At 38.8% G+C, this 27309-nt stretch overlaps 1 protein-coding gene across 8 annotated transcripts in view; it reads right to left on the bottom strand.

Moving 5' to 3' along the window:
• Positions 1-27309, bottom strand: part of LOC150089292 (organic solute transporter subunit alpha-like) — a 367728-nt gene that overhangs the window by 323942 nt on the left and 16477 nt on the right. For 4 of the 8 annotated variants that reach the window (XM_090368470.1, XM_090368474.1, XM_090368471.1 and 1 more), the window contains exon 3: positions 26068-26186. The exons of 3 other annotated variants lie outside the window; for them this stretch is intronic. In XM_090368470.1, coding sequence (XP_090224596.1) covers positions 26068-26182 — 115 coding nt within the window. In that variant the 5' untranslated portion in view covers positions 26183-26186. The remainder of the gene's footprint in view (positions 1-26067; positions 26187-27309) is intronic. One more of the 8 variants, XM_090368476.1, reaches the window with a different exon arrangement.

The raw sequence follows: 27309 nt of genomic DNA, 5'->3' as shown, positions 1-27309 counted from the left end.
TACACTTACGTACATAGCTTAATTTACATAAATAGCTTAATTGATATTTCTGTTCACTGATTTTTTTTTTTTTTTTTTTTTTTGGGTTGCAAAATTGAAAACAATAAAAAAGATGAGCAATGAAGAGAAGAGAAGATTCTGAAAATTTGTTTTTTATATGACTGAAGATTTCAGTGAAAGGGAAACACACTTCTCCATAATGACATAAAAACCCACACAATTCCAGCTATTGGTTTTATCGAAAATGCAGTAAGACTGAGTTTCATCATCATCATCAGCCATTTTCAATCCACTGCAGGATGAAGGCCTCTCCAACAACTTTCCAGTTCCTTCTGTTTTGACAACTGGCCATCCATTTACTACCGAAAATCTCATGAATTTCATCTATCCATCTCCGCCTTTGTCTTCCAGGTTTTCTTCAAGCTCCTCTTGGGTACCATTCTATTATTTTCTTAGTCCATCTGTCATCATGTCTTCGAGCTATGTGTCCTTCCCAAGACCATTTTAGTTCTTTAGTTTTGATAAGAATGTCCTTCACTTGAGTTTGCTGCCTAATCCATGTGTTTCTCTTCTTATCTAACAGTCTGATTCCCAATATAATTTGTTCCAATTCTTCGCTGTGTAGTTCTCAGCTTCTCTTCCATTCTTTTGGTGAGTGCCCAAGTTTCACTTCCATAAGTCATGGTGGGGAGTATACACTGGTTCATTATTTTACGTTTCAGACAAACTGGCATATTGCTCTTCAGTATGTGACTATATTTCCTGAATGCTATCCATCCAAAATTTATTCTTCTCTTGACTTCCAGCCATTTATCATTATTACAGCTAATAACTAGTCCCAGATAAGTATATGACTCCACCGTTTCAATTACTGCCCCTTCAATCATTATTTCCCTTTCCGTGGCATACCTGTTCATCATTACTTTTGTTTTAGCCATATTCATCTTTAGTCCAAAATCCTTACTAACTGTGCACAACTGATTAAGATTTTCCTCTAATTCTTTGGGATCGTGGCTTATGAGCACAATGTCATCTGCAAATCGTAAATGGTCTAGGTACTCTCCATTCACATTGACTCGTTTCTGCGACCAGTCTAATCTTCTGAAAGCTTCCTCAAGGGCAGCAGTAAACAGCTTCGGAGATATTGTGTCTCCTTGTCGAACTCCTTTCTCGATTTTAAATTTCCTACTGTCTTTGTCTAGTCTAATAAAGGAGGTAGCACTCTCATATATTTTCTTCAAAATCATAATATATGGAGTATCTATGCCTTGTCTTTCCAGTGCCCGAAACACTGCCTTATGCTGTATGGAGTCAAATGCCTTTTCATAATCCACAAATGCCAGGCATAATGGTGTTTTATATTCATTTGCTTTCTCCATTAGCTGTGATATTACGTGAGGGTGATCCATAGTTGAGAATCCTGTCCTAAAGCCAACTTGCTCTTTCGGTTGATTCTCATCAAGTATTCTTTCTAATCTGTTAGTAATGACCCTTGTGAACTTGTAGATGTGGGATAACAAGCTAATTGGTCTATAATTTCCAATTTCTGATTTATCTCCTTTCTTATGCAGCAAAACTATGATTGCATTATTCCACTGCTCAGGTGTCACACCTTTTCTAATGCACTTTGTGAAGAGCCTTGCCAGTTTTTGTGTTATGTCTCTTCCTCCCAATTTTAACAACTCTACAGTAACTTCATCTTCCCCCGGGTCTTTCCGATTCTTCATTTTCTTCAATGCATGTTCTACCTCATCAGGAAGAATATCGGGTATGTCGTATGTGTTGCTACTTTGCAATCCATCTTCCCCACTGCTGGTATCATTCCCTCGCTCCTTGTATAATTCTCTATAGTAGTCTTCTGCTATTTGAATTATGCCTTCTCTGCTGTTTATAAGTATACCATCGCTATTCTTCAGTTTCAGTATCATTTGTCTTTCTGTATTACTGCTCATGGCTGCTGATTTAAATCCTTTGTTTTCCCTTAATGCTTGTTCTACTTTTCTTGTGTTAAATCTTCTTATGTCCTCTCTGAGTCTCTTTCTAATGGCTTTGCATAACTCAGTATACTCAATTTTCTCCCTGCCAATGTTTTTCTTGCTCTTCATTTGTCGTCTTCGGTTCATCATGACAAGTGTTTCTTGACTAATTTTTTCTTCTTTGGATTTCTTTTTCCCTATAGGTTTCTTGGGTTTTATCACTTTCAGAAAGTTGTAATATTTCTCATCGATATCTTGGTCCTGAGCAGTCTGCAGAAGCTCAAACTTGTTCTTAAGTTCCAGCACATACTGCTTTTTCTCCTCTTCTGTTATCTCAAATACCTTTGTATTATTTACTCGAGTCAGTTTTTTCCTTTCCTACATCTATTTCAAGTGTACATCTTATCATTCTGTAATCACTTCCAACATTTACCTTATTCAGGATGGTAACATCATTCACAATATATCTTCTGTTAGTGAGGATGAAGTCAATTTCATTAGTTGTTAATCCATTTGGACTCTTCCATGTCCACTTTCTGTTCACCCTTTTCTTGAAAAAAAGTGTTCATTACTGACAGTCCTTGAGATTCTGCAAATTCCACAAGTCTTTCACCTCTTATTTCTTTCACCAATTCCAAAATTTCCTATTGTTCCTCTTTCTGCGCTGTTTTGCCTTTTTCCAACCTTAGCATTGAAGTCCCCCATAATAATAGTGTAGTGGGTTTTCTGCTCATCTAGAAGACTCAATTTCGGTGTACATTTCTTCAACCTCTTCATCATCATGGCTTGATGTTGGTGCATAAATCATTATAATCTTTAGCTTGTACCTCTTAGAAATCTTGAGTATTAGTCTTGACATCCTTGGTGATGTACTTTTGTATTCCAAAATGTTGCTTTTTAAAATCTTTATGGACCAGAAACCCAACTCCACCTTCACTCCTTTCGCTGTTTCCACTGGTGTACAGTAGATTTCCACTTGATAAACTTATAAGTGATTTATTTCTTCATCTTGTTACAGCCAAACCGATGATATTCCAATTCACATTTTCTAATTCCTTTTCCAGCTCCTGTCTCCTTTTCCTGTCTTCACCGATGAGCGATCTTACATTGTAACAGGCCAAGTTCAGTTTACGTGCATGGCAGCCTTGTTGTACCCAGAGATTCTTAGCACCCTCTGCTTCCACTCTGATTCTCTAGCTGCCGTAAGAGGGTGAGTGAAAGCTGCTGGGGACTGAGGGCCATTTGTTTCGCAGTGCTGTCATATGCTGGAGGGTTTGGTCTTTTCCTCTTCACGCTGACCAGGCATCTTGAAGAGAACCACTCTACATGTTCGGTGCCACCTAAGTGACATAACAGGACTTACCACCGAGAAGGTGTGCATGAGTGGATTTTAGGGAGGCAGGCCAATCGGACTTCTCCTAAATCTTCTGTAATAGAGAGATTGAGTTTACTATGTATTTAATAATTAGACTGCACAAACAGAAAAGCCCAATAAAATGGAAAGTGCATATTGTTTTCATTATTTTATGAATGACCTCCAGAAATCTGCTTTAGAAAAATATCATGAAGCCATTCAAAACTGATTCTTCTTATAACCAAACATAGTAATAAATGGAGAAAGTGTAATGCATTTTAAAAGTGATTTTTGTGTTGTGCTTATTTGACATAAATTTATATGAAACTAATAGAATTTCCATTATAAAAGTGACCTTTCAGAGAGATAAATAGCTTAGTTATATAGTGAAAATTTCAACTTATGCGGTCTTGGAACGAATTACCAAAAAACATGTTATTGGGTTCACATTATATATTTTTATTAATTTTGAGAAGCTTTGTGCTGTGTACGCATCTACGAGACGTTGTACATAAGTAGAGGACTGCCTATATATATTTTCCGACAGAGATGTTGTACCTACATTGTTTCGAATGTATTAAAAATGAAACCTAATGTACTTGAATCAAAATATAGGATCGAGTCAGTATCGTGACTTGACTTTTACAGAAAAATCTGGGGTACAAATTTTAGCGTCCTTGTTCGGGGGAACTGCTCGATTGTGCCTTAAGCCAGCCCAGAAGCACTGTGAAAGCAAAATTGCAAGTAGCAGTATGTTATAGGCATAATGACTCGGTTGAATACAATGAACAACTGTGCAGAAAATTAGAGTGGGCCAGCCAGTAAATCGGATTGTTTTATAATAGGGGATTTTAACTTCCCAGATATTGATTGGAACCTGTAGATTGGTCGCTCACACACTAGCAAGGCTTTTATGGATTTATTGGATGACTGTTTTCTACATCAGCATGTTCGAGAGACACGTAGAGAAAATAACACTCTTGAACTGATTATCAGCAGTGATTCTTCCTGCATAAAGAATCTGCATATAAAGGAACACAGTGTGCTGACATAGGATCAATCCAAAGATGTAACTACCATCAGGGGAAAAGAGAAGGGTTTTTGCTTTCATAAAGGTACAAATTTTATTTGTACCTTTACGTACAGATTACAGTGGTCTCACAGTTTTTAAATTCAATAAAATGGGACCAACTGATGATGTTACCAACAGCAAATTCTAAATAGGAATCTTTCAGGGAAGCAATCTTGGAAGTTACTAGGGTTTTTGAACCAACAAAGAAATACTGTTCATATTTTAGGCCTAAATTTTAGGTCAGATGAACTCATGAGACTCATGGCAGAGAAGAAAAATGCATGGGATACATATAAATTATCAGCTAACACAGAAGACCATGATAGATATAAGCTAGTCTGTAATCAAGACAGAAAGGAGGTTGGCAAGCAAAGACAGATTATGAGAAATCTTTAGCAAAGGATGCAAAGAAAAACAGCAAAAAGTCTTCTTTTATTTATGTAAACTCTAGAACGAAGGGGATGAATTCAATTGGTCCACTTATATCGATAGTTTGATTGTTGATGATCCTAGAATATGCCAGAAGTTTATCAAACTCTAGAAGAAAGATAAACAATTTTGTAATAACCGAAAGCAAAGTGGAGGAGAAATTGTTGATATTGAACATAAAAAAGGCACCTGGGGTGGATCGGATCTATCGAGTTATATTAAAAGAAGCAGCAAAGGAAGTACGCAAAACTTTAGCCAAATTAATGAGAGCATCCTTGGACTCAGGGGAGATTCCCACTGACACCAGCAGTGCAAATTTTTCCAGAGTTCACAAAGGGGGTTTCAAAGGGTGAGAGAACCTGATACCTGTTAGTTTTTTTTTTTTATGTGAACCCCAAACATGAGAGATATTAGAACCTATAGTACTTAGTACCGTGCTTGGGTTGGAGGTTGAGAAGACGAAAGAAGATATTTGTTGACATTGGACTTGAACTTCTGTAGATTGTAATTTTCAAGAAATACGTACGAAGGAAGGTTGTTCCAGAAAACGGCAATTGAATGAATAAATGAGGAAGATGAAAAGTTGGTTCTGTGGGTTTGAAGATGGACAGTAAATGGATATTGGCTGGTGGCGGCACGTGTTCGGACTGTTTTGAAAGAGAGAGCAGGAATTTTAGAAGCCAATTCACAAGAACAGTGCATATGGAAGTATCTGTAGAATAGGCATGCGGCAGAAACAGTACGTCTATGAGAAAGCGAGTGGAGAGACTCTGTTAGAGATGAATCATTAATTAACTTAACTGCCCTCTTCTGAATGGAATCAAGAAGCCTGAAAGAGGTTTTGGGGGCACCACCCTAGATGTGGGAACAATATTCCATGGCAGGGAGGATTTGCGATTTATAAAGAGTGAGCAGCTGTTTGGAAGAAAAGTAACACCGAGAGCAAAAGAAAAAATCCAGTTTTTTAGATGCAGAGGAAGCAATATTTGTAATGTGCTTGTACCAAGAGAGATTAGAAGTCAGGGTAATCCCCAAAAGAGATATATCATTTTGCCTAGAAATCGGAGTATCACTAAAGATAAGCATAGGAGCAGAAGAATCCTTTTTGCGAGATATAAGAAAAGACTGAGTTTTAGAAGGGTTGAAATCAACTAAGTTGTCTTTGCCCCACTGGAGATCGGCATTTAAGCAATTGGTAGCAGAGTTTCGAGAAGTTGAAGCTGATTGAGCAGGACAAGGTTTCTCAAAATGGAAAGCGGAATGCAATGTGCTATCATCGGCAAAACTATGGATAGGATTTCCAGTCAATGGAAGAAGGTCATTAATATACAAGAGGAAAAGGGTGGGGAAAGAACTGAACCTTGGGGAACACCGGCCTTAATGGAGAAGTTAGAAGACAGAGAGCCATCTACCATCACCCTCAGTGAGCGATCAGAGAGAAAACTGGATAACCAATTACTAAAAACAGTTGGCACACCATAAGATGGAAGCTTGTTTAGAAGACCTTTATGCCAAACATGATCGAAAGCATTTCAGATGTCAAGAGCAACTACTTGTGTTTCACCGAACCTTTCCATTGAATTAGTCCATAAATGGGTAACATCAGCCAGAATATCACCAGTGGATCGACACTGACGGAATCCATACTGGTGATCGTTGATCAGACGGAAGGTTTCTAGGTAGTTTAAGAGTTGGCGGTTAATTGATTTCTCCATTACTTTAGAAAGAGTACAAGTAATTGCAATGGGACGATAATTGGATGGGAGGGATTTGTCACCCTTTTTAGGAACTGGGTGGATATGAGCAAATTTCCAAGCAGAAGGAAAAATACCTTTGGTATAAGAAAGTGAAAAAAGGCGGCAAAGAATAGGAGTAAGTTCAGGAGCACAGATTTTGTGAACAAGGGGAGAAATACCATCAGGACTTGGAGCTTTCTTAGCATCCAGATTTTTAAAAATCCTTCTGATATCCTTTTGACGGAAGACCACAGGAGGCATTGAAAGGAGCATGTTGGGAATTGTGGGAGGTGTTTAACCAAGATCATTAATACATGAGCTGGAAGAAAAATGGGATGCTAGCAGGTCAGCTTTATCCTTGGCTGAAGTGACAACAGAACCATCTGGTTTGGATAGAGGTGGGAGCATAGGTGGGCAAACGTTGCGGCCAATAGCTTTGGCAAGAGACCAGAATGCTCGGCTACCATTAGGGCAAGAAGCAAGTTTTCTACTCTTAGCCTGTTCAAACTCTAGTTGGGATGGATTAATAACTGCTTTACAATTGTTGCGAGCTTTGGTGTAGGCAGAAAATGAAACTGAAGAATTAGAAACAAGCCAATTACGATATGCAACATTCTTCTCTTGAACAGCCTTAGCACATTTATTTATTGGAAAACCAAGGTTTAGATAAAGGACGAGATTTTAAAGTGGAGTGTGGGATAAAGGATTCCATTCCTACAAGAACAATTTCACTGACACGATCTGAGCAAACGTTGACATCAGAAGTTTTGAATCACTGCCAGCTAGTGGTTTCTGTATATGCAGATTCTTAATGCATTATCAGTAGTGATTCTTCATGCATTAAGAATCTGCAGATACAGGAACCACTAGGTGACAGTGATCACAGTGTGTTGAAGTGGGATTTACTCAAGGAGGTAACTACCACAAGGGTTAAAGGAAAGGGTTACTGCTTTCGTAAAGGTGACTACGATGGTCTGAGATAGTATTTAAATTCTATTCAGTGGGACCAACTGATGATGTTACCAACAGCAAACTCAAAATGAACTAATGAGACATATGTCTTATTAGTTCATCTGATGCATGGGATACATATAAATTAACATGTGACACAGAAGCCTATGATAGATATCTGTAACCAAGGTACAAAGGAGGTTAGGCAGGTGAGGGCAGATTACGAGAAATCTTTGGCAAGGGATGCAAAGAAAAACAGCAAGGAGTTCTTTACTTATGTAAACTCTAGAAGGCAGGGGATGAATCAGATTGGTCCACTTGATATCGATGGTTCAACTGTTCATGATCCTACTCGGGTAGCTAACAAACTAAATCAATATTTTGCATCTACATTCACACATGAGGAGTTACTCAGGAAGGGGAATGCCATAGATGAAGTAAACACTGGCATGAGCTAGATGATCTTGTAATAATTGAGAGTAATAATTGAGGAGGAGAAATTGTTGAAGATAAATACAAGAAAGGCACCTGGGGTGGATGGGATCTATCCAGTTATATTAATGGAGGGAGCAAAGGAAGTAAGCAAACCGTTAGCCATAATTATGAGAGCTTCCTTGGACTCTGGGGAGGTACCCACAGACTGGAGATGTGCAAATGTAACCCCAATTCACAAAGGAGGATCAAAGGCTGACACAAGTAATTATAAACCTGTGAGTTTAACTTCTGTTCCAGGAAAATTAATGGAAGCACTGGTTAAAGAAGCACTGCAGGATCATCTTGACAAGAATTCAGTTATAGCTCAGACAAAGCATGGTTTTGTTAAGGGAAGGTATTGCCTGACCAATTTAATTGGATACTATGATGTAGTCACAAAAAAATTGGATGCAGGGAATAACTTTGATATTATATATTTGGATCTTAGAAAGGTTTTTGATACTGTTGCACATGGAAGACTGCTGCACAAATTGGAGCAGTATGGCATTGGTGGCAAACTGTTGCTATGGATAAAGGGATGGTTGAGTGTCAGAAGACAGAGTGGTAATTAATGGACACTGCTCATCGTGGTCTAATGTTATTAGTGCAGTCCTTCAGGGTTCAGTGTTGGGTCCATTGTTGTTTCTGTATTTATAAATAATATTGATGATGGTATATCAAGTTTAATGTCCAGGTTTGCAGATGAAACAAAGGTTGGCAGGGTTGTTAAGGATGCTACTGATGCTATGCTGCTGCAACAGGATATAGAAAATTTGAGCAGATGGGCTGAGAGTTGGCAAATGAAGTTTAACATTGACAAATGTAAAGACTACATATGGGAAACAGCAACCCCAGAGCAACGTATCAACTCTGTGGTACTACACTGACTGTGGTAGAGAATGAAAGGGACCTGGGGGTGGTTGTGCAGGCAGATATGAAGTTCTCTGAGCAGTGCAGACGGGCTGCAAGAGTAGCTCATGGTGTCTTATCAATGATATACAGGAATTTTTCTAGCAGGGATAATTCACTTGTATAAGGCATTGGTCAGGCGACACCTTGAGTACTGTATACAGGTCTGGAGGCCTCATTTCAAGAAGGATGTAGAGCTGCTGAAATGAGTACAGAGAAGGACAACAAAGTTAGTGAATGGAACGAAGGGTTGCTCTTACGAAGAAAGGCTTAAATTTTGCAAATTACACTGTCTGGAGACTAAGCACCGGCGAGGTGATCTGACAGGTGTACAAAGCCTTGAATGGTTTGAGCATGCTCAATGCTGATGGGATACTGCCTCTTGCTCAGAATAATCACCTGAGAGGGCATAAATTCAAATTGAGGAAAGACAGATGTAGGATAGATGTGCGGAAATTTGGCTTTAGCCAGCGAGTAGTTGGTTAGTGGAACAGACTTCCATCCCTTGTTGTGGAAGTTGATAGCCTAAATAAATTTAAGGCTCAGCTGGACAGTTATTTCGTACGAACGGAGGAGTGAAGTGGAAGGGTTTTTTTTTTTGGCTGATGCTGCATAAGCTTGCTTTCTTGCATCATATGCCTCTACTAATGCTAATGCTAACAGTAATCCGACCAAGGAAAAGAAGAAAAGAAGTCTCGCAGGTCATCCCATTTTGCATTCTTGTAATGCCAAACAACAAGAGGTTGGGAATAGCCATGAGATAAAGGTTCCATTGGAGAAGAGACAATCACCAACTTGTAATCTGAAGTGCCTAAAGGACCTTTCACTTCGACTGTGTATTTAGAAGGGTTGTTTGTGAGAAAAAGATCAAGCGTATTGGATGTATGATTAGGATTGTCCGGTATTTTTGTAGGTAAATGAACAATCTGTGCTAGGTCACTAGTAATTGCAAAAGCCTCAGCATCTCGACCTGCTGGAGTTGTGAACATTAAAATCACCAAGGAAAATTACCTCACTGTTAGGAGAGTTGGACAGGAGAAAGTCAAGTTGCTAAGAGAGGAAGTAAAAGATCTCCAAGCGATTAGTGGAGTTGGGAGAACGGTAGAGACAACAGATGAATTTGACACAAAGAGGTAGAGAGGTTTTAAGCCAGAGAAGATCAAAGAGACGAGATTCCAAACTGCCAAGTCTCTGACAGGGAATATCAGAACGGACATATACACAAGTACCACCTTTGAAGCGAAAGGAATCATACAGCGAATAATTTGGGCATCTGAGATGAGCAGTACTTGAATCAACCGATAACTGAGATTCTGTTGCCATGTGTCATCTGGAAGAGCCTTCGCTCACCTCGAGCATCGATGAGCCGTGGTCATCCAACACCTCACCAGTGGTTCATGGGTTTTCCCTCTTCAGATCACTTTCAGTAGGTACTAACCACGGCTGACCGTGAGCACCCCACCAGCTGTGCCGTTTTGGATATGCTCTGACCTGTGAATATTTTAACAAATGGCTCGCAATTTATCTGACTTTCTACCAAGTAAATTTGAATTGTCACAGAAGTGACATCATCCGCAGCTTCCACCAGAGGTGCTTCCCACTACCTGCACTAAAGTAGTGTCATTATAGCGTGTGACACATTTTTTGTGATTGGAATGATATTTCGAGTCAGGGCTGGACAGATGGGGCTTCTTATTTCCTTAACCATGCACATAAGTGTATAACATGTGTATAACATTCCTAGGTCTATCTAAAAAAAAAAAAAAAACCTTTAAAACGTGGTTGTCATGCCTCCCCTTACGATGATACCTGGATACAATAACGTCTGGAGTTCTTTTTAGAATTTTTGAATAGTATGATGATGATATGGAAGACTGTTGCACATGGAAGACTGCTGCACAAATTGGAGCAGTGTGGCATTGGAGGCAAATTGCTGCTATGGATAAGGGGATGGTTGAGTGGCAGAAGACAGAGAGTGGTAATCAATGGACACTGCTCAACGTGGACTAATGTTATTAGTGGAGTTCCTCAGGGTTCAGTGTTGGGTCCGTTGTTGTTTTCGGTGTTTATGAATGATATTGATGATGGGATATCAAGTTTAATGTCCAAGTTTGCAGATGATACAAAGGTTGGCAGGGTTGTTAAGGACACTACTGACGCTATGCTGCTGCAACAGGATCTGGAAAGGTTGAACAGATGGGCTGAGAGGTGGCAAATGAAGTTTAACATTGACAAATGTAAAGTACTACATATGGGAAACAGTAACCCCAGAGCAACGTATCAACTCTGCGGTACCACACTGACAGTGGTGGAGAATGAAAAGGACCTGGGGGTAATTGTGCAGGCAGATATGAAGTTCTCTGAGCAGTGCAGACGAGCTGCAAGAGTAGCTCATGGTGTCTTGTCAATGATATACAGGAATTTTTCTAGCAGGGATAAGGAGGTGATTATTCCCTTGTATAAGGCAATGGTTAGGCCACATCTTGAGTACTGTATACAAGTCTGGAGGCCTCATTTCAAGAAGGATGTAGAGCTGCTGGAATGGGTACAGAGAAGGGCAACAAGATTAGTGAATGGAACAAAGGGTTGCTCTTACGAAGAAAGGCTTAAGTTTTGCAAATTACAGAGTCTGGAGACTAGGCACCGGCGAGGTGATCTGATAGAGGTGTATAAGGCTTTGAATGGTTTGAGCATGCTCAATGCCAATGGGATTCTTCATCTTTCTCAGAACAATCACCTCAGAGGGCATAAATTCAAATTGAGGAAGGACGGATGTCGGATAGATGTGCGGAAATTTGCCTTTGGCCAGCGGGTGGTTGGTTGGTGGAACCGACTTCCATCACTTGTTGTTGAAGTTGATAGCCTAAACAAATTTAAGGCTCAACTGGACAGGTATTTCAAACGAACGGAGGGGTGAAATGGGAGTGGGGTTTTTTTTTTTTTTTGGCTGATGCTGAATAAGCTTGCTTTCTTGCATCATATGCCTCTACTAATGCTAATGCTAATATAACATACTTCAGGACTCATACTTCCTGAAGTATGACTGTAACAATACAAGTATTTGTCATATGACTGTGACAATACAAGTGTTTATCATATGACTCAACAATACAAATATTTGTCAACAATTTCTTTTTTTTGTCTCGCATTTTCGTTACATTAAATTGTTAGGTGCCCCTAACAGCTGTGTATACCATTTCATTTTGGGTAGAAGCATATGGTATGTGAATTAGAATATTTTTAGGATTGTGATATGAATTTTTTTGAGGTATAATGTCACAAATTGAGCGTGATTTAAAGTTGTTTATTTGGTCAATGTAAAATTTTCTCAAAAATTTTTAAAATGTGGGCGCAAAATTGCTAAATGCCAGTCGAGGAAGGCAGTGTAAAAATTCTAATAAAAATATTTTGCATTGCATAATATTAAAATTAGAGGGAAGTGAAATGTAGAGACAGCTAAAGTATATTCTGATTTTATTTAATTTATTTTTTTTAGAACAATGTTGAGGAAGAAAATTTTTGTTCAGATTTTTAATGTTGACGATGGCCGTACCATTGTGTACCCTTCTCGTTGGCTATTAAATTTCCTAAGAGTAGCCAGATAAGATATGCCATTTGTAACAATTGGAATTTTCACAACTGCATTTGTCATATATTTATTTGAGACATTGGTGCCCTCATGAAGAATAAAATAAAAATGGACTGGTGGTCAGCGTTTGTTCAGCAACAGAAACTATTGTAAACAGGCCATGGTCTTCAACAAGAAACTGCGAATAACAAATTCTTGTGCATTCGTTGGTATTGCACTGTTTTGGATAGCATTCATAACTACAACCACGTCTGAATTTTTGACTGCAAAAGGTGACCCTCACGACTTCAAGATTACTCATGCTCCACAAGAAGGTAATTTCCATTACAATAATCCATCAGATGAGAATGAAAACCCAAAGAATGATGGGGTTGAGCAGTTGCAAGAAATCCTTAACTCAAGTTCTACTAACATTACACAAAATTTTCACCAACAAGATGGCTTTCATGAAGGTGAAGAACAGACATGCAGTCAGAAGCCAAGTGAGAAACTGATCCACACAGACAGAAGCTAAGGCAATATATACTCTGATACTACTGAAGAATTTGAAGAAACAAGAAATCCAAAAGAAGCTAGTCATGTTCAACCACTCTCCACTATTCATCTGTTCAAAGTGAAAGTAGTGAGAAATATATTCCAGTAAACGTTACAGTTGCACAAAATGCAAGAGCTCTGGATTTCAATCATGAAGATCTTAAAGTTAAAATGCCTGCTGTAGACTCTACAGACTCTTTTAATATATTGGCATCATCAGTAAGTGTTTCTCCAAACAGTGAACTGCAGAAAGTGCATCAAATATCGACTACTTATCGCGACCTTCATTCGTCTAATTATAATGATACCACTGCAAATGAAAACTTGGTTTGGTTTGGTTTTTTTTTTTAGGAGCATTAGCAACTAAGGTCATATTGCTCTGGGATATGCAGTGGTCATTCCCTGACCTTTCCGCATCTTCCGTATTTGGTGGTGACAGGCTCGAACCCCGGTCTAATCAAGAAGCGTGTGCTACACACTGCTGCTCATTCCCACCTGGCTACGGAGGCGCACAAATGAAAACATAAGTGTACTCAGTACACAGACAAATAAATTTATGGAACTTAAATCAATGTGGTCATTTTCATTGTCATATGAGTTCCTCGTCACTTGAAAGTGCAACAGCTGTGCATAATTTGGACAGTGAACAAAAAGATCAAAATCTGGACCAGAATCAAATTTCATTCATCGAAAGGACTAAAGATGTAAAAGAAATAAAATTCAAACACGATGACAGTACTAGTTATATATCTGGTAGATTATTCACCAGTAGGACAACAGGAGTTAGTTTATCTGAGCTACCAGCTTATCACTATGAAACTACAAGATCGGTACTTCAATCGACACTTTTCCAGGTACATTTAGATATGTTGCAGTCGCAAGTAAACGTCTCTTACTTTAGTTATCATAAATCCATTGTACCTTGTCTTTCAGAAATTACGAAAATTTGTGAATGATCAATAAAATATTTACAATACAAAAGCTCTTTTATTTCAACAATATATACAAATCAAAATAACCAAAAGAAATGCGAAGGACATTTCACATAAACCATCTACCGATGAGATAGGCACTAGCACAATGGTTTTGTTAGTTTTTTTTTTTTTTTAACAACTAGGGAAATATAATGGATACATTTTTTTCATGATAAAATTTTAATATTGCAAATAAAAAATAACATGAAATACTTCCCATAACACAAATAACATAAAAACTATCACAAAACATTCCACAATATAAAAATAAATATTACATAAAAAAAAAAAAACTATTTTAGAAAAAGTACACAAAAATCACAGATTACTTGAAAAAAATTATTACGCAAATATTCAAGAAAAATTTATTCTAAAAATTGCCATATACAATTTATTAATATTAAATTTTGTTGTCTATCTTCTGCTTTGTTCAATAGCTGAGCGACGATTACAGAGGAATGATTTGACGTAACGATCCGGATCAAATTGAAGCAATGGTTTTCCATTTAGATGTATGGTCATCATAATCTGCAATGTGTTTAATTGTCAACATTATTCATTACGCTGAAAGCTCGCTCAACTTCAGCACTGGTAATCACAATGGTTTCAAAGATATTTCTGGCTTTCAAAAGGGAATTTCCCTCGATTTTAAAGATAAACTGTCTTTGACAAAATCTCTAAAATCATTCATTTTTATTACATATTTTTTATCAGGAAACTTAAATTTCTCATTCGGTTTTCACTCTCTTACCACCAAATGGAGACGAAAGTTCTTTCATATTGCACAATTTTGGGTAACATATGTTTAAAATTTCTTTCAATTCCTTGTCGTCAATAGTATCTTTATTTTCTTCATTTAATTTAAAATTACTGTTGCATTAATATGTCACGATGTATTTTTTTAAATGTGTTCTTACTTTCGATTTTGATTCCTTCAAATTCTTTCCACTTCAACGTGCTCTCAATTTTAGCTTCATAATTCCCTTCAGAATTTTTCAAATTAGCAATAGCATTGATAGTTCGAATCATTAATTTATCTGTTTTTATCATAGTGATTCTGTAAAGCTTCTGAAAGGTAAGAGAGCTCCTGCAAGATGTTGATCGTTAGTGCTAAATCATTAAGAAATTCCAGATAGAAAAGTCTGGTTTAATAATCCAGAATACAGTATTTAACTTCTGATTCAAAATGTTTGCATAAAGCACGATAATTCCTCAAACCCGCAATTGTCGTCTGCAACCTACAAGCTGCCCATTGTGGCCTGAATGTGACTGATCTTTAAGATTCCACATCAAGTTCTTTAGCAATCATCTTTAATTCATGCTAGTTTTTTGGAGATTGGCGTTTTTTTTTGTTTTTTTTTAATTATTGCCTGTATGCCATTATATTTTAAAACATTTTCTGCACAGTGAAAGCCTCGACAAAGTTTCAAAATCTGCCAACATTTCATCTTTGTAAAGTTTATGTAATATTTTAGTTGCCTCAATGCACCCCTCTCTGCGTTGCTACTGTCACTAGTTCTTTGAATACCATGAAAAATGTCGGAATCACATGGATATTCAGGTACTGTGACCACGTAAACTTAGAGACAGGAGAAATTTACTGGAAGGTGTGGATCACTCACTTCTCCGAAAAACATATCCTGTTTGTCGGGGTAAAGGGTAACCATAACGCAAGTTGACCAGAGGCTATTACCGTGTCGGGAATCTTCTTAATAATCTGACTGGATGCCTAAAGCATATTGACTAGCGCGACTTCTCGGTTGTGACTGCATAGGTTTTAGGAACACCAATAACATTGTGAAACGGTAATCCTTTCACCCTTAATTCGCACTTTCTAATTGACTAAAGGCCAGAGGTGAGAACAACGCACACAAAGTTGTCTCTCCTAATCCGTTTGTTACATGAAAATTTTCTTCATTCAACGAAAACTATTTAAATATAATTAGTAAGAGGAATTAAAAAAAATTTGCTATTAAGAAGTGGTTAAACAGAGGTCTGACTTTAATAAAATCAAAAATGAAACAATTTTAAAATACATAACTGGTTGATTTCGCCATTAAAATAATGTGGATGGGGCCGCTTGCCGCACCATAGTTTCAGCTCTGGATACTCAATAATTGCATTCAGGATTTCATTTGTAAAATAAATGATTGTCTCAACAATTGGCTCACAAATTTCAAAAAAAAAAAAATAAATAACAATTGGCTCTTGTGAGCCCATGCAAGTCCACTATACTTCACCCCTGGGTGTACCTGGTCAGCAATGATGTTTAGGTAGGTGGTAGATGCCAGAGGGCCCGGCACATGGATGACTAGACCCAGGGTATCCCAGCAGAACATCGCCCAAAGCATGACACCGCCTTCACCGGCTTGTTTTCGTCCCACAGTGCATCCAGGTGGCATCACTTCCCCAGGTAAATGAAGCACGCGTACCCGGCCATCCACATAGTGTAACAGGAAACATGATTCATTGGACCAGACGACCTTCTTCAAATCACTCAAGGTCCAGTTTTGACGCTTGCATGCCCATTGTAGGTACTGTCACCGGTGAACAATGATTAGTATGGGCACTGGGAACGGCCGGCGGCTACGCGGCTCCATTTTCAGCACGGTTCAATGTACTGTGTGTTGTGACACATTACTCCTGTCACCTGCATTCATATTAGTGGTGAGTTGCACCACAGTCGCCCTTCTGTTGCCACATATCATCCAGGAGAGCCTTTGCTCACCTCGAGATCATTGAGTTGCTGGAAATTAGTACATATATGAGTAACGAGATTGGTGAATGGAATAAAGAGTTGCTGTTATATTTAAAGGCTTAAGTTCTACAAATTGCAGCATCTGGAGACTAGGCACCTGCAAGGTGATCTGATTGAGGTGTATAAGGCCTTGAATGGTTTGAACAAGCTCAATGCTGATGGGATTCTTCCTCTTGCTCAGATTGCTCACCTGAGGACACAAATGCAAATTGAGGAAAGAAAATTGTAGAACAGAAGTGCAGAAATTTTCCTTCAGCCAGCGGGTGGTTGATAGTTGGAACAAACTTCAATCTGTCATAGTGGAGGTCGACAACTTTAATAAGTTCAAGACAGAACTAGAGAAGCATTTGGAGTGAGTGGATTGGTTAACTGGTTAGCTTTTTTTTTTCATTTTTTTAATTTGTTGATGCTATATAAGCTTGCTTTGTTGCATCATATGCCTCTACTAATGCTAATGTACGTGGTCAAGGTGAGTGGTCCTCTAGGCACCTCAGATTACAATTTGGTGATGGTCAATTCTCCAATGGTGACTTTCACTCATTGTCATTCTCAATCCTGATTTGTTTGGCATTACAAGAATACAAAATGGGATGATATGAGGTTTTTTTGTCTCTTCTTTTCCTTGGTTGGATTTCTGTTTCAAAACGTCTGATGTCAACATTTTCTCACATCTTGTCAGTGAATTATTTTTGTAGGGATGGAATCCTTTATTCCACAATGCACATTAGAATCTTATCCTTTATCTAAACCTTGGTTTTCCAATAAATATGCTAAAGCTATTTTCCTCCTTCCCTGAGTTCCTTGGACTCAGGGGAGGTACCCATAGTAGTAGTGGCATGTGATGCAAGAAAGCAAGTGTATGAGCTTGTGCAGAATCAGCCAAAAAAAAAAATCACACCATTCGCTCCAAATGCCTGTCCACTTCCTCCTTAAATTAATTCAACCTATCAACTTCCACAACGACAGATGGAAGTTTGTTCCAGCAATTAACTACCCGCTGGCTAAAGGCAAATTTCCACACATCTCTTCTACATCTATCCTTTCTTGATTTGAATTTATGCCACCTTAGGTTCGTAATCTGAACAAGTGGAAGGATCCCATCAGAATTCAGCGTGCTCGACCCATTCAAGGCCTTATACACCTCAATCAATCAGATCACCTCGAAGGTGCCTAGTCTCCAGCCACTACAATTTGCAGAATTTAAGCCTCTCTTGGTAAGAGGATCCCTTCATTCCCCTCACCAATCTTACTGCCCTTCTCTGTACACGCTCAAGTAAATCTACATCCTTCCTAAAATGAGGCCTCCACACCTGTACGCAGTACTCAAGGCATGGCCTGACCTTTGCCTTATACAAAGGGGCAATTACCTCCTTTTCCGTGCTAGCAAAATTCCTATATCTCTAACACGTGCTAGCAATATTCCTATATTCCTAACCCCATGACCTGCCCTGGCAGCCTGTCTGCATTGCTCAGAAAACTTCATCTCTGAGTGCACAATTACTCCCAGGTCTTTTTCATTTTCTACCACCTTAAGTGTAATTAAGGTGGTAGTAGTAGCACACAGTTGTGTACGTTTCTCTGGAGTTACTTAAGTGTAGTAGCACACAGTTGGTACGTTTCTCTGGAGTTACTTCTACCCATATGCAGTACTTTGCATTTTTCAAGATTAAACTTCAGTTGCCACTTCTTAGCCCATCTGCCCAAATTATCTAGATCCTCTTGCAGTAGCACACTGCCATTACTGTCATTAACAACCCTGCCAACCTTTGTATCATCTGCAGACTTCAACATTAAGCCTGATATACCTTCATCAATATCATTGAAAAATATACAAAACAACAGTGGACCCAACACCGAACCCTGTGGGACTCCACTAATAACATTAGTCCACGAAGAGCAGCACCCATTAATTACAACCCTCTGTCTTCTCCCACTTAACCATCCTTTTATTCATTGTAGCAACTTATCCTTACTACCATTCTGCTCCAATTTGTACAATAGCCTTCGACGTGCAACAGTGTCAAAAGCTTTCCTGAAATTCAAATATATGATATCAAAATTATTTTTTGCATCAGTTCCTTTGTAACCACATCGTAATACCCTATCAAATTTGTCAGACAAGACTTTCCCTTAACAAACCCATGCTGTGTCTGAATTATTACTGCAGTCTTGTCTAGATGATCCTGCAATGCATCTTTAACCAGTGACTCCATTATTTTACCCAGAAAAGAAGTTAAACTAACTGCTTAGTAATTACTCGTGTCACCTTTCGAACACCCTTTGTGAATTGGGGATACATTTGCACATCTCCAGTTTGTGGGAACCTCCCCTGAGTCCAAGGATGCTCTCATAATTATGGCTAAGGGTTTGCTTAGTTGCTTTGCTGATTCCTTTAATATAACTGGATAGATCCCATCCACCCCAGGTGCTTTTCTTATGTTTAACTTCGACAATTTCTCCTCCACTTTGCTCTCAGTTATTACAAAATCATTAAGTATCCTGCTACAATTTGATAACCTCCTGCCATTTTCAAACCTTAATAATTCTTCATGTGTGAATGTAGATGCAAAATACACATTCAGTTTGTTTGCTATCTGAGCAGGATCATCAACAGTCGAACCATCGATGTCAAGTGGACAAATCAGATTCATCCCCTTCCTTTTAGAGTTTATATAAGTAAATAAATCCTTGCTGTTTTTCTCAGCATCTTTTGCCAAGGATTTCTCGTAATCTGCCTTCGCCTGCCTAACCTCCTTTGTGACCTGATTACAAATTTTGAAAAACATTTTGAAAGACTGGAGATGTGCAAATGTGACCCCAATTCACAAAGGAGGATCAAAAGCTGACACAGTTCTGACGTAGAGCGGATATCATCTTTTAAGGGCATAAAAGGTGATATAGTTGTACACGTTGCCACTAATGATATTAAGAGTAGGAGTCCAGCGGAATTACTTAACAAGTACAGATCACTGTTGAAAAAAAGCCGTGAATTAGGGTTGAATTTGAAAGTGTCTGCAATTCTGCCCAGACACAATAGGAGGGAGTATATGATGAGAGCACTGTCGATCAATTCGGCCCTGGAAAGGTTGTGCAAGGCTGAAGGGTAGAATTTTTTTCAGCATAGTCTGTACTTGTTAACAGGAGAGACTCCTTCTACATGGATGGGATACACTTAAATAGAAAGGGGTGCAAGAATGTTTGCTGATGCTATCGAGGCAGTGTTAGGTGGGTCGGAAAACTGCAAGATTGGGAGATACAAGGACTACTAGATTAACAGTAGCCACTGGCAGAGGTGAAAGTGATTTTTTTTTTTTTTTTTTATGAGAACCCCAAACACGAAAGGTATCAAAACCTATAGTACTTAGTACGGTGCATGGGTTGAAGGAGAAGTATGGGGAGAGGGGAGTGGGGGTGGAGGATCCGGAAACTTTGCTCTAGAGACTAAATATGGGTTTCACCACTTCAAGCCTCCAATAAGCAAATTGGTGGTATTTCACCGGTTGATCAAAGTCATCTACCACCTGATTCTTGCACTGCATCTATTGGAATGAGCAGCAGCCTGGAAAATAAGATGCAGGATATTTCAGAGACTGCTGGGAATCACTGGGGTACAAGTAAACACATGGGTTGTGTTAGGGTAGCTAAGAAAAAGAAAAGGTGCATGTATATTTGCGTGTACACCAATGCTAGGAGTTTAGTAAATAAATTTGATGAATTTGAGGTATTGCTCAAAACATCAAAGGCAGATATTGTTGGGATTTCAGAGACTTGGTGTCACACAGATATAAGGAATGCAGAACTGGAATTTGGGGAGTACAATGTCTACAGAAAGGATAGGAAGAGAGGAGGGGTTATGCTATTAGTTAAGAAATACATAAAATCCAAGGAAGTGAAGCCAGTCCGACATCGCTGGACAGTGCAGTGTCGAGTCAGTTTGGTGTGACATAAGCATTGGGAGATCAAAATTGAGAGTAGGAGTGTGCTAGGCCTAATGACTCTGATGAGTATAATAAGAAACTGTACAGGAAAATAGAGTGGGCCAGTAAATCAGAGTGTCTTATAATGGGGGATTTTAATTTCCCAGATATTGACTGGAATTTGGGGGCTGGTCACTCACACACTAGCAAGGCTTTTGTGGATTTAATGGATGACTGTTTTCTACATCAGCATGTTCGGGAGGCAACTAGAGGGAGTAATACTCTTGATTTGATTATCAGTAGTGATTCTTCATGCATTAAGAATCTGCAGATAAATGAACCACAAGGTGGCAGTGATCACAGTGTGCTGAAATGGGAATTACTCAAAGAGGTAACTACCATTAGGGGTAAAGGGAAGGGTTATTGCTTTCGTAAAGGCGACTACGATGGACTGAGACAGTATTTAAATTCTATACAGTGGGACCAACCAATGATGTTACCAACAGCAAATTCAAAATGGAAAGCATTCAAAGCACTTATCTTGGAAGCTACTAGGCTTTACACACCAACTAAGAAATATTGCTCAAGGTTTAGGCCTAAATGGATGTCAGATGAACTAATGAGACATATGGCAGAGAAGAAAAATGCATAGGATACATACAAATTAACACGTGACACAAAAGCCTATGATAGATACAAGTTGATCTGTAACCAAGTTACAAAGGAGGTTAGGCAGGCGAAGGCAGATTACGAGAAATCTTTGGAAAAGAATGCACAGAAAAACAGCAAAGAGTTCTTTACTTATGTAAACTCTAGAAGGAAGGAGATGAATCGGATTGATCCACTTGATATCGATGAGTCAACTGTTGAGGATCCTGCTCAGGTAGCTAAAAAACTAAATGAATATTTTGCATCGACATTCACACATGAGGAGTTATTCAGCAAGGGGAATGCCAGAAGTATGTTCAATTCTGGCAGTAAGCTAGAGAATCTTGTAATAACTGAGAGTAAAGTGGAGGAGAAATTGTTGAAGATAAACACAAGAAAGGCACCTGGGGTGGATGGGATCTATCCAGTTATATTAAAGGAGGCAGCAAAGGAAATAAGCAAACCCTTAGCCATAATTATGAGAGCTTCCTTGGACTCAGGGGAGGTACCCATGGACTGGAGATGTGCAAATGTGACCCCAATTCACAAAGGAGGATCAAAGGGCGACACAAGTAATTATAGACCTGTTAGTTTCACTTCTGTTCCCGGAAAATTAATGGAGGCACTAGTTAAAGAAGCACTGCAGGATCATCTAGAAAAGACTTCAGTTATAGTTCAGACACAGCATGGTTTTGTTAAGGGGAGGTCTTGCCTGACCGATTTGATTGGATACTATGATGAAGTCACAAAAGAGCTGGATGCAGGGAATAACTTTGATATTATATACCTGGGATCTTAGAAATGCTTTTGATACTGTTGCACAAGGAAGACTGCTGCACAAATTGGAGCAGTGTGGCATTGGAGGCAAATTGCTGCTATGGACAAAGGGGTGGAATAAATTTTTTCTGTTTATACTCCGGCACGACAACCAAATCAGTACAGTTTACAATAAATCGTCAATACAAACATTTATCATATTTAGTAGTCACGGGCTTGAACCCCGGTCCACTCAAGGAACGCGTGCTATGCACTCTCGCTCCTGACCACTCGGCTACGTCAGGCCTACAAAGGGGTGGTTGAGGGGGAGAAGACAGAGAGTGGTAATCAATGGACACTGCTCATCGTGGACTAATGTTATAGTGAAGTCCCTCAGGGTTCAGTATTGGGTCCATTATTGTTTTCTGTATTTATAAATGTATTGATGATGGTATATCAAGCTTAATGTCCAAGTTTGCAGACGATACGAAGGTTGGCAGGGTTGTCAAGGACACTACGCTGCTGTAACAGGATCTTGAAAGGTTGGGCACATGGGCTGAGAGGTGGCAAATGAAGTTTAACATTGACAAATGTAAAGTACTACATATGGGAAACAGAAACCCCAGAGCAACGTATCAACTCTGTGGTACTACACTGATAGTGGTAGAGAATGAAAGGCACCTGGGGGTGGTTGTGCAGGCAGATATGAAGTTCTCTGGGCAGTGCAGACAGGCTGCAAGAGTAGCTCATGGTGTATTGTCAATGATATATAGGAATTTTTCTAGCAGGGATAAGGAGGTGATTATTCCCTTGTATAAGGCAATGGTCAGGCCACACCTAGAGTACTGTATACAGGCCTGGAGGCCTCATTTCAAGAAGGATGTAGAGCTGCTGGAACGAGTACAGAGAAGGGCAACAAGATTAGTGAATGGAACAAAGGGGTGCTCATATGAAGAAAGGCTTAAGTTTTGCAAACTACAGTGTCTGGAGACTAGGCACCAGCGAGGTGATCTGATAGAGGTGTACAAAGCCTTGAATGGTTTGAGCATGCTCAATGCTGATGGGATTCTTCCTGTTGCTCAGAATAATCACCTGAGAGGGCATAAATTCAAATTGAGGAAAGACAGATGTAGGATAGATGTGCGGAAATTTGCCTTATCCAGCAGGTAGTTTGGTTGGTGGAACAGACTACCATCCCTTGTTGTGGAAGTTGATAGCCTAAATAAATTTAAGGCTCAGCAGGACAGGTATTTCGAATGGAGGGGTGAAGTGGAAGTGTTTTTTTTTTGGCTGATGCTGCATAAGCTTGCTTTCTTGCATCGTATGCCTCTGCTAATGCTATTCAAGAGAAGATTGTTGCATATCGTAATTGGCTTGTTTCAAAATCTCCAAGTTTATTGTCTGCCTTCACCAAAGCTCGCAACAATTGAAAAGCAGTTATCAATAATTCCAAACTAAGTTTTGAACAGGCTAAGAGTAGAAAACTTGCTTCTTGTATAAATGGCAGCTGAGCATTGTAGTCTGTTGATAAAGCTATTGGCCGCAACTTCTGCTCTCTCTGTTCACACCTCAGTCAAAACCAGATCATTCTATTGCCACTTCAGCTAAGGATAAAGTTGACCTGCTAGCATTCTATTTTTCTTCCAACTAGTGTATCGATGACCTTGTTAAACCACCTCCCACTATTTCCAGTACACCACATTCAATGCCTCCTGTGGTCTTCTACCATTAGCATTAGTAGCGGCATATGATGCAAGAAAGCAAGCTTATGCAGCATCACCCAAAAAAAAAAAAAAAAACACCACTCCCATTTCACCTCTCCATTCGTTCGAAATACCTGTCCAGCTGAGCTTTAAATTTATTTAGGCTATAAACTTCCACAACAAGGGATGGAAGTCTGTTCCACCAACCAACTACCCGCTGGCTAAAGGCAAATTTCTGCACTTCTATCCTACATCTGTCTTTCCTCGATTTGAATTTATGCCCTCTCAGGTGATTATTCTGAGCAAGAGGAAGAATCCCATTGGCACTGAGCATACTTAAACTATTCAAGGCTTTATATACCTCTATCAGATCACCTCGCCGGTGCCTAGTCTCCCGACATTGTAATTTGCAAAACTTAAGCCTTTCTTCGTAAGAGCAACCCTTTGTTCCATTCACTAATCTTGTTTCCCTTCTCTGTACTCGTTCCAGCAGCTCTACATCCTTCTTGAAATGTGGTCTCCAAACCTATATACAAACCTGTATAACAAGAGGACTCAGGATTTTGAAGAATCTTGATGCTCAGAAAGTGCCAGGTCCTGATGGTATTTCTGCACTTGTTCTCAAAACATGTGATTCTGAACTTACTCCTGTTCTGTGTCACCTTTTTTCACTTTCTTATTCCAAAGGTGTTTTTCCTTCTGCTTGGAAATTTGCTCATATCCAGCCAGTTCCTAAAATGGGTGACAAATCCCTCCCATCCAATTATTGTCCCATTGCAATTACTTTCACCCTTTCTAAAGTAATCAAGAAAGCAGTTAACTGTCAATGCTTAAACTATCTAGAAACCTTCCATCCGAGCAATGATTGCCAGTATGGATTCCCTCAGTGTCAATCCACTGGTGATATTCTGGCTTATTTTACCCATCTATGGACAAATTCAATGGAAACGTTTGGCAAAACTTAAGCAGTTGATCTTAAAATTTCAATGGCTTTTGATCGTGTTTGGCCTAAAGGTCTTCTAAATAAGCTTCCACCTTATGGTTTTCCAACTGCTGTTTTTTAATTTGGTATCCAGTTTTCTCTCTGACCGCTAACTTCGGGTGAGAGGATATGTCTCTCTGTCTTTGACCTTTTTCACTAATGCTGGTGTTCCCCAAGGTTCACTTCTTTTATCCACTCTTTCTCCTTTGTATATTAATGACCTTCTTCCATTGAATGGGAATCCTATCCATAGTTTTGCTGATGATATCACATTGCATTCCACTTTCAAGTTAGAGAAACCTTGCCCACCACAAACAGCTTCAACTTCTCAAATATCCACTATCAATTCCTTAAATGCTGATCTCCAGGTAATTTTCCAGTAGAGCAAAGATAATGTAGTTGATTTCAATCCTTCTAAAATGCAGGCCTGTCTTATATCATCAAAAAGTATTCTTCTGCTCCTATGCTTAACTTCAATGACACTCCAATTTCTAGGCAAGATCATATATCTCTATTGGGGATTACTCTGACTTCTAATCTCTCTTGGCATAAGCATCTAAAAAACTGGATTTTTTCTTTTGCTCTTGGTGTTACTTTTCTTCCAAACAGCTGTTCACTCTGTACAAATGGCAAATCCGCCCCACTATAGAATATTGTTCCCACATCTGGGCAGTGCCCCCAAAACCTCTCTCAGGCATCTAGATTCCATTCATAAGAGGGCAGTTAGGTTAAATAAGGTGTCATCTCTAACAGAGTCTCGCCACTCGTTGTGTCATAGACGTACTGTTTCTGCTGCATGCCTTTTCTACAGATACTTCCATGTGCACTGTTCTTTGGAATTGGCTTCTGTAATTCCTGCTCTCTCTTCCAAAATAGTTCAAACACATACAACAACCAGTCAACATACTTTTATTGTCTAACTTCAAACTCAAAGAACCAACTTTTTTCTTCTTCATTTATCCACTCTTTTATTGAATTTCCTGAAAATTACAGTTCTACAGAAATTCAATCTAATATCAACAATTTCAAAGTCAATTCTACAGAAATTCAATCTAATATCAATCCATCTGATTCTCCTGTTTAAAGATGTAGCTGAAATAAATTCCTTCATTAGGGTATTTTTATTTCAGTAATTTTATTTCTCTTAGACCCTCTCACTCTCTCATACAGTAAACCTACTTGTATTCAACTGTAAGTGCAATTTTTTTTTTCCAGGTGGGGGAAAATAGGTACAGTGATCTCAAGAAATATAGAGTCCAGTTTTCGAATGTACACTAACAACAAAAAATGAAATAAGATTATCACCATACTCGACACAAATTCTTCCACTGATGGAATATATTCCTTTTCCAAAAGTGCTGAACAGTTCATTCTTCTTCTGTACCACTTTGCGAAATCTTCTATAATCCATATGCATCATTCATCTTGAAGAGAAATATTTTTTTCATTAAGCAATAGCAATATAATTAATATTATAATTTAAATTAATTTCAAATACACCCTAGACCCAATATAACATGAATGATGGGGTCCAAAATTTTGGACCGTGTTATAAGTGAGTCTGCATTATATATACCGAAATTACACATACTTGCATAAACTTACCAATGTTTGACCATTATAAAAAAAAACCACCTAAAGGTTGTAACTACAACTAATGATCATTACACGTGAATGAATGAAAATATATAAAAAAAAATGTAGCAATTATATACATTTTTTTGATTTTGCACACAACCAAGCCCACACATGCAAAGTTGAAAAATATCTGCACTCTATCATTATCAATTTAAAAAAAAAAACACATTGATAAAGCTCTTAAAGATTAAGATTGTGGAAATAACAAGACATGCAATTTGACAGAGCAATAACTATCTGACATGAGCACTCGATGAAGTCTACAAAATACTCTGTTACATTGTGGTTTTTTAAATAAATGAATACAGAGTTATGTGCTCTGTTATCTCCAGTTCCTTCTGTTTTGAAATTTTAATAATTGATTTAAAATGAAGGAAATGAATTCTATTAACATTCTCTAACTCTAGTCATGAAAGTGCAGTTTCCATGGCTGCTAAAGCCTCTGTTAGTTTGGGATGTGGCGCCTCCATAGCCAGGTGGGCAAGAGCAGCAGTGCGCAGCATACGCTTGTTGATTAGACCAGGGTTTGAGACCGTGCCCACCAAATACGGAGGATGTGGAAAGGTCAGGAAATGACCACCGCATATCTCCGGGGCAATATAGCCTTAGTTGCTAATGCTCCTAAAACCAAATAATAACAATAACAATGGAATGTGGAGAAAGTGGCGTGTCACCTTCCTCCTCGGCACTGCTGTTACAAGATGTGGCTTCAGTTTGGGCCTTGAAACTCGGAGCATTTGCTGCAATCATCTGGTCACTTAAGCGTTCATAGGTAGGTCAATCATTGTCAATATGGGTCCAGTCATAAATGTTGTGATTGCCAGACTGTGTAACCAGTTCCTGATAAACTACATTTGCCTTACGGACATCCTCTTGAATAAACCCCTCAAACTCTTCCTCTGAGTCAGA

Source organism: Mastigoproctus giganteus, chromosome 2 (assembly GCF_048544385.1).
Source record: "Mastigoproctus giganteus isolate SK-2022 chromosome 2, ASM4854438v1, whole genome shotgun sequence".
Lineage (NCBI taxonomy): Eukaryota > Metazoa > Arthropoda > Arachnida > Uropygi > Thelyphonidae > Mastigoproctus > Mastigoproctus giganteus.
Note: the sequence above shows the minus strand (reverse complement) of the source record. Positions and strands in the feature narration are given on the sequence as shown.